Source organism: Pelophylax lessonae, assembly GCF_965119305.1.
Source record: "Pelophylax lessonae genome assembly, chromosome: 11".
Taxonomy (NCBI): domain Eukaryota; kingdom Metazoa; phylum Chordata; class Amphibia; order Anura; family Ranidae; genus Pelophylax; species Pelophylax lessonae.
In genome coordinates this window covers 200,651,618-200,668,801 of record NC_138778.1, presented here as the reverse complement: position 1 = coordinate 200,668,801, position 17,184 = coordinate 200,651,618, and the positions used below count along the sequence as shown (strand labels likewise).

The following is a 17,184-nucleotide window of genomic DNA, read 5'->3' as shown; positions in this document are numbered from 1 at the left end:
GTCCTGTGACCTGAGGAAGGAGAAGTGACTGTAGGGGGTCCTGTGACCTGAGGAGGGAGGGGTGTCTGTAGGGGAGCCCTGTGACCTGAGGAGGGAGGAGTGTATTTAGGGGGTCCTGTGACCTGAGGAGGAAGGGGTGTCTGTGGGGTCCTGTGACCTGAGGAGGGAGGGGTGACTGTAGGGGGTCCTGGACCTGAGGAGGAAGGAGTGTATTTAGGGGAGCCCTGTGACCTGAGGAGGGAGGGGTGTCACCGGTGTTCCTCGGATACATACACAGAAGTCTTCAGTCACGGGATCACATGACCCGGTGAGGGAATTCTGGGACAGAAGACTGGACTGACTGACTAGTGTACCGCCCACGTTCCACTTTCTACCAATTACGGTCATCTGTGATTTATTAGCTCCGCCCTCACTTCTGAGTCTCTTTTTGAATGGCGCCCTTCTCCTGTAGCCGGCGGCCCCCTAGCGGTCAGAAGTGAAAGCGTTCTCGGAGTCCTATTACCATAGAGACACGTTTTAGGCGTAACCCGGAAGAATTCCCTGAGCCGATGTAATAAAGTTCTTCCGGGGGAGGAGTTTCCTCCTTTTTCTTGTCGGCCATTACAGCGAACGTGAGGTGAGGCTCGTCTCTGTGGGGCTGAACCGCTCCTAGAAGGGCTGTGAGGGCTCAGTGTGCGGCTTTGCGATGCCCATTTGGGGGCGGGGGAGTCCCCGTGCCGTCCTATGAGGGCGCTTCCTCTCTTTAGCGTGTTTTGTGATTGCTACACGTGTGCTGGAGAGAGCAGTGGGGCGGCCGGAGCCAGACACAGCCCAGAGGGGTCACCCATAGCAACCAGCTTCAGGATGGGGGGGTAGTATGGTCACCCATAGCAACCAGCTTCAGGATGGGGGGTAGTGTGGTCACCCATAGCAACCAGCTTCAGTATGGGGGGGTAGTGTGGTCACCTATATCAACCAGCTTCAGGATGGGAGGGGGGGTAGTATGGTCACCCATAGCAACCAGCTTCAGGATGGGGGGGTAGTATGGTCACCCATAGCAACCAGCTTCAGGATGGGGGGGAAGTGTGGTCACCTATAGCAACCAGCTTCAAGATGGGGGGTAGTGTGGTCACCCATAGCAACCAGCTTTAGGTTGGGGGTTAGTTTGGTCACCCCACTGCTCTGCAAATCACATGCAATGTCTGTGCAATGGGAATTCAGCCATACAGATTACATGGCTGAATTCGCATCACATTTGGATCAAAGTCACACAGGACCCTTTTTTTTTGGTCCGCACCAGAATCGGATCACATGGGGTGTTCACCTGATTCCTGTCCAAACTGACAGTTCAAACTGCGATATGTGAACTGATCTGGGGGTGTTAACTTTGTATTGACACCCCCAGCATTTCGCATATAGCAGTGTGAACTGTTTGCGAGTCGGGTGCGGCAGTGCAGGAACCCACAGTGGAATCAGAGGGTTCCCGCATTACACCAATGGGAACCGGCACTTAGTCTTATTAGTCCTAAACTGATGACCTGTAGAGGTTTTTAAAGCGTCACCAATGGAAAATGTAGTAATAAAGTTGCAATGTTACAGGGTGACACACTTTTAAGGTTTGACATGAATATCTATGTGGTGCAACCTTTTTATTGTACCCAAAATTCTGTAATATTTTCCTAAAGCCTTTTCATTTCATAAAGCGTATTGGTAAATAAAACAAATTAGATCGCCCATTTTCTTGAAGGTGTCTGCTTTTTGGTAAAAAAAAATTGCAATAAGCGTATTTTAAATTGGTTTGCGCAAAAGTTATCGCGTCTACTAACTACAGGAAATATTTCATTTTTATTTTTTACTAATGGCGATCTGCGTTTTTTTTTTTTTTTTTGCGGGACTCCGACATTGCGGCGGACAGATCGGACCCCTAACTGACATTTTTGACACTTGGGGGTACCAGTGACATTACTACAATAATCAGTGCTAAAAATATGCTCTGTTACTGTAATAATGACACTGGCAGGGAAGGGGTTAACCTAGGGGGTGATCAAGGGGTTAAATGTGTTTATAGGGGCGTGTTTCTAACTAGGGGCGTGGCTTGTGAGAAGACCATAAAGACCTGTGTTCCTATATAGGACCGCAGGAGCTGTGATCATTTCAGGGAGAAGAACGGTCGGCTGTGTTTACAACAGTTCTTCTCTCTGTGGGGAGCGATCGCGGGTGTCAGGAGGCAATTGGAGCCGCCTGCCTGCTGCATCGGCTTCCCCGCGCTCTCGCCTCCTGCGTGCCACCAACGTATACCTACGACGGTTTGCCCAGGGGCTGCTGCCCGCCGCAAAGTGGTTAAACACACGGCTTAGACATGTTTATTCCAGACCAACTGCTCCTCCTTAGGACAGCCATCAATGGTTCAGCAGGAACCGACTGAGATTCAAACTGTTAATAGAGAGGTGAATGTACTAAGGTGATTGATCAACTTGGGTACAACTAGCCTGCCAGATTTTCTTGCGATCATCGCTAGCGGCTGCTAACGCTTCCCCCCCCCCCCCCGGGAGAAGACCATTGTTCAGCAGGAGGGATTCCCCTGTCAGCACTATCTGGGTTGATGGGGGAATTGTGTGTGTATGTGTGTGTATATATATATATATATATATATATATATATTAGGGCTGCGCATCTTCACTTACCTCACGATTCGATGCGATTACGATTATTAGGGTCGCGATTCGATTCCGCGATGCATCACGATTACTATGGGGACCTTGCTCTAAAGGAGATCTATGGGGAGCCTGGGCCTGCCCTAAAGGGGGATCCAGGGGAACTGAGCTCTAAAGGGGATCTATGGGGACCCTGCTCTAAAGGGGGTCTATGGAATAGATCCCCTTTAGTGCAGGGTCGCCATAGATCCCCCTTTAGTAGAGCAGGTCCCCCCATAGATCCTCCTTTAGTAGAGCAGGTCCCCCCATAGATCCCCCTTTAGAGCAGGCCACATCAGGTTAGAAGAGTTACCTGATGCTAGTTGTAGTACCGTAGGCCCTGGTAAGGAGGCATGCTGGGCTCTGTAGTCCCCCTAGTTGTAGTATAGCAGGCTCTGCTAAGGAGGAATGCTGGGCTCTGTAGTCCCCCCTAGTTGTAGTACAGTAGGCTCTGGTAAGGAGGAATGCTGGGCTCTGTAGTCCCCCTAGTTGTAGTAGAACAGGCTCTGGTAAGGAGGAATGCTGGGCTCTGTAGTCCCCCTAGTTGTAGTAGAACAGGCTCTGGTAAGGAGGAATGCTGGGCTCTGTAGTCCCCCTAGTTGTAGTAGAACAGGCTCTGGTAAGGAGGAATGCTGGGCTCTGTAGTCCCCCTAGTTGTAGTACAGTAGGCTCTGGTAAGGAGGAATGCTTGGCTCTGTAGTCCCCCTAGATGTAGTAGAACAGGCTCTGGTAAGGAGGAATGCTGGGCTCTGTAGTCCCCCTAGTTGTAGTACAGTAGGCTCTGGTAAGGAGGAATGCTGGGCTCTGTAGTCCCCCTAGTTGTAGTAGAACAGGCTCTGGTAAGGAGGAATGCTTGGCTCTGTAGTCCCCCTAGTTGTATTATAGCAGGCCCTGGTAAGGAGGAATGCTGGGCTCTGTAGTCCCCCTAGTTGTAGTAGAACAGGCTCTGGTAAGGAGGAATGCTGGGCTCTGTAGTCCCCCTAGTTGTAGTACAGTAGGCTCTGGTAAGGAGGAATGCTTGGCTCTGTAGTCCCCCTAGTTGTAGTAGAACAGGCTCTGGTAAGGAGGAATGCTTGGCTCTGTAGTCCCCCTAGTTGTAGTAGAACAGGCTCTGGTAAGGAGGAATGCTTGGCTCTGTAGTCCCCCTAGTTGTATTATAGCAGGCCCTGGTAAGGAGGAATGCGGGGCCCTGTAGTGCCCCGACTTACCAGGAAGCAGAGCTGCAGCCAGTTGTGGGTGAAGTAGCGGTAGCCTAGCCGGGAGGTGTTAAGAGTAGGGCTCGGACAGGTCCTGGGTGATGAGCCTCATGTCGGGCATTTGGCGATCTGACTCGTGCAGTGCACGGTACAGGCGCAAAGCAGGGCCTCCTCGGCCAGTCCATGGGGGGTGGCAGTCCGTGGGTCGGGTTGCTCTGCAGGCTCCGCTCTCCTCCTCCTCCCACGAGGCGCTCCGTGTTCGTAAGCCCGACCCCTGCCACTCTCATCAAGCGCCAGCGTCGCCCAACCCCGGAAGTGACGTCAAGCTAATCGATTTTGCAGTCACCCCGAATCGATGCAGAATCGCGAAGGGTCGCATCGCGATGCATCGATTCGGCAATTATATTCCGCAGGCCTAATATATTTATATATTTTTTTTTTTAGCAAATACTCTGGAGAATAAAAAGGCGGTTGCTGCAATATTTTTTTGTCACGCTGTCTTTCAAACAGTTTTTTTGGAAAAAATAAATTTCACTGCATTTAAAAAAATACTAAACAGTAGAGTTAGCCCAATTTTTTTTGTTTTGTGAAAGATGTGATGCCGAGTAAATAGATACCTAACATTATGGTTTAAAATTGCACGCTCATGGAATGGCGACAAACTGCGGTACTTAAAAACCTCCATAGGTGAAGGCTTAGAGTTACAGCATAGGGTTTTTTTTTTTTTAGAATTATTGCTCTGGCGATTGCAGCGATACCTCACGTATGGTTTGAGCACTGTTTTAATTTGCCAGCGAGATTTGCGTATGTTTTTTCTTTCGTGCGTTAGTTGACGGCGATGGTGGTGTTTTTAGAAAAATGTTTTCCCTATTTTATTACATCTTTAATTTTTTAACAAGTTTTTTTTTTTTTTTTTAAATCTGATCACTTTTATTGTTGTCACAAGCAATGTAAACATCCCTTGTGACAGTAATAGGCAGTGACAGGTACTCTTTATGGAAGGATCTGGGGGTCTAAAGACCCCAAACCCCTCCACTGCACTTCAAAGTATTCAAAACGCCAAAATCGGCATTTCTGATTACTTGCCAGTTTTTGTTTTTTTTTAATTTGGCAGTTAGCCACCGGATAAACGGGAAGTGGTGTCATGACGTCGCTTCTGGGTTAATACATCGGAGACCCAATCAAACTTGAATCTGGCTTTGTTCGGGACTCCAACCAGCCGGCGGCTGTGCCGGCTGGTTGCTCAGGTCTCTCGGTGGGATGGGAGCTGCAGGCATCATCCCAGTAGCGTTCTTTAGAGCTGGAGGTCGGCTTTCAGACGAAAACAGGCGAAGTGGCTCGGGAGCCGCTTGTCTATTATCCCAGTGGGCAGCAGGGGACTCCCAGTTCTACTGGGAGACCTGAGCAACCAGCCAGGACGTCCGGCTGGTTGAAGTCCCGCACAAAGCTGGATTTGCAGCTGCAGGCATCTTCCCGGTACAACCACTTCAAGCCGATATACAGGTACGTTGATTCGCGGGAAGTGGTTAAAAATGCCTTTCTATGTTATTCTATGGCCTCATGCACACATAGGCTTTTAGGAGCTGTAAGTGGCATAGGTGTTTCTCAAGCTGCAAAAAAAAACCCCAGGGCCAGCACGTTCTGAGGACCGGCGTTGTAGCTGTAGAAACACCAGACGCTGCTTAACGCTGGATACAGCGCTAAACCAGGTCAAGCAGTTTTTTTTTTGCCATTTCAAAATCTATGGTCCCCTATGAAAGCCTATTGATTTGAATAGAAGTCGCATCCAAGTTAGATCATGATGATCTGACTTGTGGTGCAACTTGTGCTCTGAGGATCTTGAAGGGGAACCCCACGCCAAGATTTAAAAAAAAAAAAAAAAAGTGGGGTTACCTTTTTTCACTTTTGCTTGGATCTTTATGATCTGACTTGGAATGCGACTTCTATTCAAATCAATGGGCTGAGTTGAATCAGTTAAGGCAGCTCTCATAAGGAACCATTGAATTTGAATAGAGGCAATGAAACACTGCTAAAAGCCAACACGGCTAAACATGGATTAACTGCAATGCAAAAAAGCTACTAAAAGTAGGTTTTTACAGCCGCTTTTTCCTGCCGTTGGTAGTGGCTTTGCAGCTCGTTTTTTTTTTTTTCTAACGCCCTGTGCACATGGGGACTAACACTTCTGTCCAAGGGTCACCTTAGGTGTGTAAATGTTATATCAGATGAAAAGGGGGTTTAGATGCACTTTCCATCTGTACCATGTAAAATCCTGGGTCTCAGCCTGCCTCATGAAGGTTACATGACTGGAGGAGACGTATACTTCAGCTCAGGCCCTGTATATATTCATAGCCTGAGAATCTGTATATTAGGGATGCTGGGGCCCCATTCATTCTGCGGTATATGGGTCCTTTCTATATGGCATGACATTCTGTATTCGTTACTTTACCATGGATGTGGCACTGAGCTAGGTCTTAACCACTTTACCACCGGAGGATTTTGCTGTCTTACGTCTGGGCCACTTTTTGCGATTCGGCACTGTGTGAATTTAACTGAAAATTGCGCGGTCGTGCGACGCCGTACCCAAACGAAATTTACGTCCTTTTTTTCCCACAAATAGAGCTTTCTTTTGGTGGTATTTGATCACCTGTGCGATTTTTACTTTTTGCGCTATAAACAAAAAAGAGCGTTTATTTTGAAAAAATAACAATATTTTTAACATTTTTTTATATGAAATTCCCCCCAAAAAAATGTAAAAATCTAATTTTCTTTTTAAATTTTTGGCCAATTTTGCTACCTATGTTTGGTAAAAAAAATCACGATAAGCGTATTTTGATTGGTTTGCGCAAAAGTTATTGCGTTTACTAACTACGGGAAAGATTTCTGTCATTTTTGGTGTTTTTTTTTTTAACGCGTAATGGCGGTGATCTGCGACTTTTTTTTTTTTTTGCGGGACTGCGACATTGCGGCGGACAGATCGGACCCTTGACTGACATTTTTGACACTTTTGGGTGGACCAGTGACATTACTGCAGTAACCAGTGCTATATATATATATATATATATATATATATATATATGCACTTACTGTAAAAATGACACTGGCAGGGAACAGGTTAATTTTATTGGAGAGGGAGGGGTTAATGTATGCCTGGTGCTTACTAACATGTGGGGGGGGGAGGTGACTGAGTGAGTCAGGGACAGATCGGATGTTCAGCTATGCTGAACCATGCTATCTGTCCCTGCCTGTCACTTAGGAGATCCGCCCGCTCTGTTTACACAGGCGGGCGGATCTCCTCACTTGATTCCCCGACAATCGGAATGAGAATGAAAACAGCGGGAGCGCGTGCGTCGCCTACAGGGGGAGGAGTCCAGCGACGTAGCAGCAATGTGAGCAGTGGCCAAGTGGTTAACATGTAGGTTTGGGACCGGAACAATCACATTCTTGTAAGCTCTAACAAGCAAAGCCCTCCAATTCCTCCTGTGTTGAATTGTATTGTAACTGTGTTGTCTTCCCTCATATTGTAAACTGTTAGCGCTAAATAAATCCTGTATAATAATTCCAAACTAAAGCTGACCTGTCACAGCAGACAGGCACCATGACTGTGTAACCAGTTTAGCAGTACCTGCAGTCTTTCTTAGGTTTTAATAGAAGGGTAACTGGGTGTCTTAGCACTGAGTACTGAACAAAGTATGATTAAAACCTGTTTAAAATCTTCCTTCTTATTAGGTCCTCGTGACTGTAACCAAGGTGCAACATGCAGAACGATGCCGGTGAATTCGTGGACTTGTATGTCCCCCGTAAATGGTAGGAATTTTTTGATTCTTCATTATTTCAGCTTAGTCTTTGATGGCTGTCACTGTACTCCCTATACTCCATTTTAATTGTTTATCCTTCCTGCAGTCCATATTAGTACGATTGAATGTTATGGTTGTCCATCCTTTTTATAAATGTTCTCATAAGCCTCCATTTAAGACATGTACATTCAGAATACTGACCGCTGCTGTTAAAAAGCTTGGCTGTAGAATCTTTATATGACCGAACTCTTAATACTAATACAGGGAACACATGCTTTCCCGAACTTGGTTTTTATTGTGTAAAGACAAATTATTTTATTTTGGATGGAGTAGAGAAGGGAATAGACCCTCTGGCAGGTTTTTATTGGTCTGTCACCTTTGAGTTGAGTCACACCCTTTATTCTGGTTACTGACAAAGTAAGAAAAAAGAGGATTTTATAAGTTCTTATAAAATCAAAAGGTTAGTGTTTTTTATATTTTAAAGCGGATCTTCGCCCTCAGGAGAGACTTCTTCCCTCCTCACCTTACCCCAGGAGGCAAAACGTCTTATTCAGAAATAGGGGGCGTGCCTAGCACCACATCATCGGTAGGCACGCTGTCTGAACCAGGTAGAGCCTTGATATCAATACGATGGCATGGGACTGAGGTGGCAGAGAACAAGTGGATCATCTGGGTGGATGAGTATCAAACCTACGGAACACAACAAGGGGGGGATGGGGGCTGCGGGTGGAGATCCACCTTAATGCATTCTCTGCATTAAGGTTAAACTCTCTGCTAATCTTGCCCACCCCTATCCCTAAACACTTACCCAACTTCTCTCACCTCTCCAACACCACTGTTCATTTCACTTCTGGTCTTACAGGATACACTGACAGCAGTGGGAACCATGGGCACTCGGCTCGCTAAGGGAACACCCAAAGGAAGGAGCAGCAGACAGTGCCTACAAGGGACTGCTCTGCATAATGATATACCATCGTTATTTTAAGACAAAAAACTTTATTAATCCTTTATAGGCTTACCTGTAGGTACAAGTGGCAAAAAAGGCTTTACTTCCTCTTTAAATATCCAAGTTAATTGATATATAAAAAGGTATCTGATAATTTGAGTTTAAATTTTGTTTTGGTGGAAAAGGAATGAAACTAAAAAGTATTCCTGAAATGACATGTTCTCCTTTGGCACATTCTACTGAATTTCCGTTTTGGAGTTGAAATGGGGGGTGCATCTTCATTTTAGAACAGCCTCTGCAGTGCAATTCTGTTCCTGACCTTTTTTTTTTTTTTTAACCTTTAGTTCTGCCAGCAACCGAATCATTGGTGCCAAGGACCATGCTTCCATCCAGATGAATATTGCAGAGGTAAGCAGCTTCATGTCATCTCATTGATTTATGCGACTTTGTAGGGAGTGAAAGCTGGTTCTGTGGGCAAGGAATGTAAAATTCAGGTTGTAGTCTGCCGCCTCTTATTTTTTTGGGGGGGTTGGATTTGTTCAGGGTCTGAATTTGCCCAATCTGGGATAACCCATTGTCATCAAGAAGACGCAGAAGACGTGGAGAATGGCAAAACTACCATATATACTCGAGTATAAGCCAAGTTTTTCAGCACATTTTTTTGTGCTGAAAACTCCCCCCCTCTGCTTATAAAAGTCTCTGGCCGCTCCGACGTGCTTAAGCTTTAAAAATGGCGCCGCCCGGCGCATACATGTCACCGGGCATGCGCCGCCGCCGCTCGGGACAGGCCGGGAATAGCCAAACATATACGAGCGGCGGCGCGTGCACAATGAAGTGTCGGCGCCGGGCATCGCCTTTTTTAAAATGAAGGCGCCTCTGGAACAGGTAAGTGAAACAGCTGCACTACCTGCCATTATGCAGGGCTGCGGGCATACTACAAGGGATGCAGTGCTGTGGGCATGGTCCACCTGTACCATGCCCACAGCACTGCATCTCCTGTAGTATGCCCACATTCCCGGATTCTCCTGTGCCATGCCAGTCGGCCCTGCATTCTCCTGTGCCATGCCAGTCGGCCCTGCATTCTCCTGTGCCATGCCAGTCGGCCCTGCATTCTCCTGTGCCATGCCAGTCGGCCCTGCATTCTCCTGTGCCATGCCAGTCGGCCCTGCATTCTCCTGTGCCATGCCAGTCGGCCCTGCATTCTCCTGTGCCATGCCAGTCGGCCCTGCATTCTCCTGTGCCATGCCAGTCGGCCCTGCATTCTCCTGTGCCATGCCAGTCGGCCCTGCATTCTCCTGTGCCATGCCAGTCGGCCCTGCATTCTCCTGTGCCATGCCAGCCGCCCTGCATTCTCCTGTGCCATGCCAGCCGCCCTGCATTCTCCTGTGCCATGCCAGCCGCCCTGCATTCTCCTGTGCCATGCCAGCCGCCCTGCATTCTCCTGTGCCATGCCAGCCGCCCTGCATTCTCCTGTGCCATGCCAGCCGCCCTGCATTCTCCTGTGCCATGCCAGCCGCCCTGCATTCTCCTGTGCCATGCCAGCCGCCCTGCATTCTCCTGTGCCATGCCAGCCGCCCTGCATTCTCCTGTGCCATGCCAGCCGCCCTGCATTCTCCTGTGCCATGCCAGCCGCCCTGCATTCTCCTGTGCCATGCCAGCCGCCCTGCATTCTCCTGTGCCATGCCAGCCGCCCTGCATTCTCCTGTGCCATGCCAGCCGCCCTGCATTCTCCTGTGCCATGCCAGCCGCCCTGCATTCTCCTGTGCCATGCCAGCCGCCCTGCATTCTCCTGTGCCATGCCAGCCGCCCTGCATTCTCCTGTGCCATGCCAGCCGCCCTGCATTCTCCTGTGCCATGCCAGCCGCCCTGCATTCTCCTGTGCCATGCCAGCCGCCCTGCATTCTCCTGTGCCATGCCAGCCGCCCTGCATTCTCCTGTGCCATGCCAGCCGCCCTGCATTCTCCTGTGCCATGCCAGCCGCCCTGCATTCTCCTGTGCCATGCCAGCCGCCCTGCATTCTCCTGTGCCATGCCAGCCGCCCTGCATTCTCCTGTGCCATGCCAGCCGCCCTGCATTCTCCTGTGCCATGCCAGCCGCCCTGCATTCTCCTGTGCCATGCCAGCCGCCCTGCATTCTCCTGTGCCATGCCAGCCGCCCTGCATTCTCCTGTGCCATGCCAGCCGCCCTGCATTCTCCTGTGCCATGCCAGCCGCCCTGCATTCTCCTGTGCCATGCCAGCCGCCCTGCATTCTCCTGTGCCATGCCAGCCGCCCTGCATTCTCCTGTGCCATGCCAGCCGCCCTGCATTCTCCTGTGCCATGCCAGCCGCCCTGCATTCTCCTGTGCCATGCCAGCCGCCCTGCATTCTCCTGTGCCATGCCAGCCGCCCTGCATTCTCCTGTGCCATGCCAGCCGCCCTGCATTCTCCTGTGCCATGCCAGCCGCCCTGCATTCTCCTGTGCCATGCCAGCCGCCCTGCATTCTCCTGTGCCATGCCAGCCGCCCTGCATTCTCCTGTGCCATGCCAGCCGCCCTGCATTCTCCTGTGCCATGCCAGCCGCCCTGCATTCTCCTGTGCCATGCCAGCCGCCCTGCATTCTCCTGTGCCATGCCAGCCGCCCTGCATTCTCCTGTGCCATGCCAGCCGCCCTGCATTCTCCTGTGCCATGCCAGCCGCCCTGCATTCTCCTGTGCCATGCCAGCCGCCCTGCATTCTCCTGTGCCATGCCAGCCGCCCTGCATTCTCCTGTGCCATGCCAGCCGCCCTGCATTCTCCTGTGCCATGCCAGCCGCCCTGCATTCTCCTGTGCCATGCCAGCCGCCCTGCATTCTCCTGTGCCATGCCAGCCGCCCTGCATTCTCACCCTAGGCTTATACTCGAGTCAATCATTTTTCCCATCTTTTTGTGGTAAAAGTAGGGGCCTCGGCTTGTACTCGGGTCGACTTATACTCGAGTATATACGGTAGTTTCCAGTTTTTATAGCCAATTTAATGCACAAAAATAGTATATAGATGTGTTCTATATTGCACTACATAGCAAATGTACTTGCCACTTGGCCGCCATGCTACCCAATTTAAAGGCTAAGTTCACCTTTTAGAACGTGTTACGCTCATATTTAGGGTGTTACATGTTCTAGTACCCCTTGAATGTGACATGGTGTGGGTTCTTCTCCCCGCATCTACTGTCATATTTTGAAAACTGCGCAGCTGTGTAGCTCTGCTTGCACAACCCTGTCATTTTGTTTACAGGAAGCTGTGAATGAAGAAATTACAAGTCCTGTCTTCCACTACAGCAGACAGACCTTGCAGTTTAAATGAACGGTAAGCATGCTGATCAGCACGCTTCTTCATTCACACTGCCTACAGTTTCTAAAAATGACCGTACAGAGGTATGGGCGCAGAGCTGTGTGCAGGAGGCTGATCGCAGGTACAATACTTTGCAGGCTCCTCTTTTAAAAAATGCAGGCTCCAATTGAAATCCATTGTTAATCCTTCAGTAATCAGAGCTGAAAATGTTGGGAGACTTCCGTTTTATTCTGGTCAGCTTTCAGTGGGAGATGAGAATGTGAAATATTCTCCTTTGTGGAGCAGAATGTACCAAAGCTTATCTTTCTCTGGACCACGCTTCTGACTCTGTAATCCCTGTTATCTTGAATCCTAATTAGAAGCCTGTCCCAAGTCCTCCTTCTATGTTTGGCTCAAGTTATAAAATTCCATTTGGGCCTAACACTTTTAATGTGTTGAGAGAATTATGTGAAAATTATCAGCATGATGTTATTGAAGAGGTGTTAGTTATAAAAACCTTTTTTGTATCTAGTTGTGATTTACAGCTTTTTTTTTTTCCCTGCATGGGCAAAGGAAGTTTTTACTGTAAAGTGGTAACTATAGGCAAAATCAGTCTTGAGTTGTGCTTCTTGATAACCATGTGCTGTGTATAGCTGGGATCTCACACATACCTACTACTACAGAATAAGGCAGAACTGCAAACTAGGTGGTGACAGGGGCCATCCTAGGACAGCATGATCAGCGTCTTTCTCTTCTAGGTTGACAAGACAACAGGCAGAGTAACTGGCCAGTACAAGACCTACGCGATCTGCGGCAGCATTCGTAGGATGGTAAGTGAGGCAGTACTTATGAGTGCTAGTCTATAAAATTAAAAGTTAAAACTTTAGGGCAGAACAGGAAGGTGTTAGAACCCCTCAGGTTTAACTCCATTGGATTGGTTTGCCCTTGCTTTCGGTCTGGACAGGAAACAAAGGAAAATCTCTCCATGCAAGATCTTGCCAGCAATCTAAAATATTAGAAGAAAAAAAAAACTAAGACCAGCGCTACGGAAAAACTATAAAATATGGAGGTGTGAGCTGCTTACCCCTTGAGATTTTGGATACGGTATCAGAATGTTAGTGTGGGATGTTGGTTTGTGGCGCTACCTACTAAGTGAGAATGTGTAAAAATGTGAAATTTAGCTAAATAAAAATGATATAGGATAGGATGCCCAATAGTGTAGTACTTCCATATATTTTATTGAAATAAAGCAGTAACTTACAGTTAAGAATATCTATGTCCAGCAGTCAGCGTTACCGTGGCGCTTCCGTGTTCCACGGCCGTGAACCACAAAAAACAGAAGTGACATATTGATGCTAGTCCCCTCCCTCTGCGTTTCGTCACTGACGTCTGGAGCGGCTGCACATATAGCACTAGCACTTTCATAAGCACGTTGCACATATTATTATTCAGGATTTATATAGCGCCAACAGTTTTCGCAGCGCTTAAAGTTAAGGCAGACATTTACAGTTACAAAACAATTTGGAAAAGAGGAATCGGAGGGCCCTGCTCGTTAGAGCTTACAATGTAAAAGGGTGGGTCAATTGATACAAAAGGTAAAAGCTGTGGGGGATGAGCTGATGGATAAAGTGAAACAGTGTTATTAGTTAGTAGCCAGGTAGGCTTCTTTAAAGAGAAGGGTTTTCAGGGATCGTCTAAAGATGGATAGATTAGGGGACAGTCGGACAGATTGGGGTAGAGCGTTCCAAAGAATGTCAATTTATATGTGGTATTTTATACTTGTACTTGTGATTTGAGTTGATATATATATTCATTTATGCACAACAGCACCCTTATGAAAAACAGCACTACATGGGCAACATTTTATATAATTTTTTACATTTTTATTTAGATAAATTTCACATTTTTACACATTCTCACTTAGTAGGTAGCGCCACAAACCAACATCCGACACTAACAATCTAAAATATTAACATTTTTCTGAAAGGCAGATGCATTTTGGGGATATGTATCCCCCTCAGACCTTGGACAGTATAGAAAGGTAGTCAAGAATATAGACATGTGTGATAGTACAATTTGAAGATTGATTGTTTTGGATTATTTCAATATAATTTGATTTTATTAATTATTTCAATATGACTTTACTGGTCTAATTTGTGCAATTGGCCTTAAAGACCGTGCTGAAATAAGTCACTGCTTCCTTTTAGTTTGCTTCTATGATCGGTGTCTCCTTTGTTCCCCGTGTTTTCCTATGGATATAGGCATTGCCCTGTTGGTTAGAGTGAGTCGTTCCTCGTATAAAATATCGGAGTAAATTACCCAGGTCTTGTAGGACAAGGAGCACGTGATTCTACCTTCATTAGGTACTGCCTGCTCACTCAAAATCAAAGTTGTTCTTAGATTTTTACATGCCTTCCTGTTCAGTGACCACCAATTCCCTAGTCTCCTGTTTTGTCACAATTAACAGAAAGTGATGGAATATCTCACCAGCTGGGTGACAGCAGCAATACAGCCATGACCATTTTACTGTTCCTAAGTATCTCTAAAACCTATAGATTTCCTTACTTCCTGTTTTGCTATAGAACAGGAAGTAAGGGTAAATCTCCCCAATGGGACACAGATGACAAAAACTGATGGGGATTATAACCCTCTTACTCCCAGTGCTCTCCCAAACTGTGGCCGGGGGCCAGATGTGACCCTTTGCTTGCCTTTATCTGGCAATTTGGGCACAATTCCAATGATGGGGCACAATTCCTCCTTTTGACACAAATGATGGTGCATGGTTTACTCCCACTGACCAGTCTTGCCCCCTTGAAGCCTGAAGGCCTAAAGTGTCTGTGGACTTCATAGCATTTAAAAACAGAATTGGTGCAGCGCTAACAAAATAAATACTAATATAAATAAATCAAAAACCGAAGATAAAGTCCCAAAGTGAAGATATAGTGACCATGCACATGGGTTCAGATCTGTGCTGTCCCAATCCCAGTCACACTGTTATCTCACTTTAATGTTAGCCCCTGTTTCACCAGACGGGCTATCGCAGCTTAAGACTCTCTTACAAAGGGATCCTAAAAGGAATATCCGTGGATCTTAATATGACAGTTAGACCTCTTCACATATCCAGATAATACTTCTGCTCAGCAGGGACAATCCATGCATCCATAAAAGATAGATGATCCAGACATAGTGCTTAAACCGTTAAAAAACACTTTATTGCTCCATAAAATATAATGTATAAAATTATCTTAATAGGCACTGTAACACAGTGCACAATGGACAGCGGTACACAGATCAGCAACTGGCCGCGATGGATGGCGGGTGATGTCACCGTCTCCTCCCCCTTCGTACGCGTTGCAACTTCATAGCATTAGCATTTTTTACATGCAGACTGTTCTCTTTAAATCAGTTTTGTTTTTTGTTTTTTAACAGGGTGAATCTAATGATGCCATTCTCAGGCTGGCAAAAGCTGATGGCATTGTTTCAAAGTAAGTTTTGGCTAATGGTTAAATAGCGAATTCTTTAAACTTCTCGCTAATTCTTCAAAAAGTTTGTGTGGTGAAAAGGATGATGAGATTTTTGCAGATGATGGTACAAGGGCTGTGTACAGTTATTGCCCTGTCAGTCCTAGCTTAAAACTTTGCTCCAGGAACAGTTTTCATCACCTCAGTTTGGGTGGAGAACAGATAAAACTATTATGTTCCTTTGTGTACACAAAACTTGTCTTTTTCTTTTCTTCACTGTTGCTATATTTACCTCACACTTCAGGTATGGGAGACATGACTCCTCTACCTTTCTTGTCATACGAGGGCTGCCACAGTAGTCAACCCCTGGTTGGCTCCAGATCATAGTTTGGAGCCCAGAGTGCTTTATCAATATATTTGGAAAACTAAAGATTGGGGGGAGGTGGTTTGGGGTAAACCCCAATCTGCATTTGTTAGTGGAATCTGGTTTTCTATGTCATGCATATCACTAATTGCTTTTTTTTTTCGTTCTCTTCTAGGAACTTCTAAACCATGAAACCTTTGAAATGAACCTTTATAAGGAAAAATAAAATGTTAAGAAAAAAAAAAAATGGAAAACGAGTTTTATTTTTTGAGCTGTTAATGGTCCTTATATTGGTACAGTCGAGTGAAATGGGAAGCTGCAAGGCACTGGCTCACCCAACCAAAGGGTTACTTAAACCCAGGAGCCTGCATTCACTATACAGTAAACCCCCCTCCATTGCGGGGGTTACGTTCCTGTCCCAGCCGCGAAAAGTGAAAATCTGTGAAATAGAAAAACCCTATTAAAATGCATTGTAGGCGTGTTTTTTTTACTGTCACTGTACGTGTAAAAGCATTTTAAGGTCTTTAAACACACTTTTAAAACAATAGAAACTCATTTAAACACATAAAAGATACTGAGAGACATAGCAAGAGCTATGAAAAACACAAAAATCTTTCATTTTTAATGATTTATATAGTAAAATAACATTACAAAAAAAACGCAATATACCAGGATCGCAAAAACTGAACCGCGATGGACCGGGGGATGGACCGGTGTACTGTGGGAAAGGCAATTATTTTAGCCGTTTATATTTACTAAAATAATTGCCTTTCCCACAGTACACAGAACATGGAAAGGCAATTATTTTAGTAAATATAAACGGCTAAATAACTTTTCTCATCAGCAGTATATAGCTGTCTTGTGACTTCTTCCAGTGTCTGGTTAAAGCTTGTAGGAGGAGTTTTGATTTTGCTCTGACTGTCATATAAGGCTGTATGACCCCTGACTTTGGACAGTGCTGATTGGCCTGTGCTGATCACATGCACCCTCCCAAGGAAAAAACGCTCTAGCAATACACACCAAAACGAGCATGTGCAGAGTGCCCCTAAGGCTCTGTTCTATCAGAAGATGGATTGGGGTTAGCGGAAGAAGGGGGAGGATCAGAGAAGGCCCTCAAACAGCCTTTTTACATAATGCAGAGTATTACCCCCCTCGGTTCTACATGCATGCTTTACCGCATATACAGGGTTCTACATGCATGCTTTACCGCATATACAGGGTTCTACATGCATGCTTTACCGCATATACAGGGCTCTACATGCATGCTTTACCGCATATACAGGGCTCTACATGCATGCTTTACCGCATATACAGGGTTCTACATGCATGCTTTACCGCATATACAGGGTTCTACATGCATGCTTTACCGCATATACAGGGTTCTACATGCATGCTTTACCGCATATACAGGGTTCTACATGCATGCTTTACCGCATATACAGGGTTCTACATGCATGCTTTACCGC

The 17,184-nt window shown here is 46.6% G+C and overlaps 1 protein-coding gene across 1 annotated transcript; it reads left to right on the top strand.

The window, feature by feature from the left end:
* Positions 1 to 554: 554 nt before the first annotated feature.
* Positions 555 to 15,417, top strand: RPS21 (ribosomal protein S21). The gene is made up of 5 exons (XM_082271634.1): positions 555 to 616; positions 7,595 to 7,672; positions 8,953 to 9,016; positions 12,652 to 12,723; positions 15,323 to 15,417. Exons 2-5 carry the CDS (start codon positions 7,623 to 7,625, stop codon positions 15,380 to 15,382), a joined length of 246 nt encoding a protein of 81 aa, XP_082127760.1. The 5' UTR covers positions 555 to 616; positions 7,595 to 7,622; the 3' UTR covers positions 15,383 to 15,417.
* The last annotated feature ends 1,767 nt before the right edge of the window (positions 15,418 to 17,184 follow it).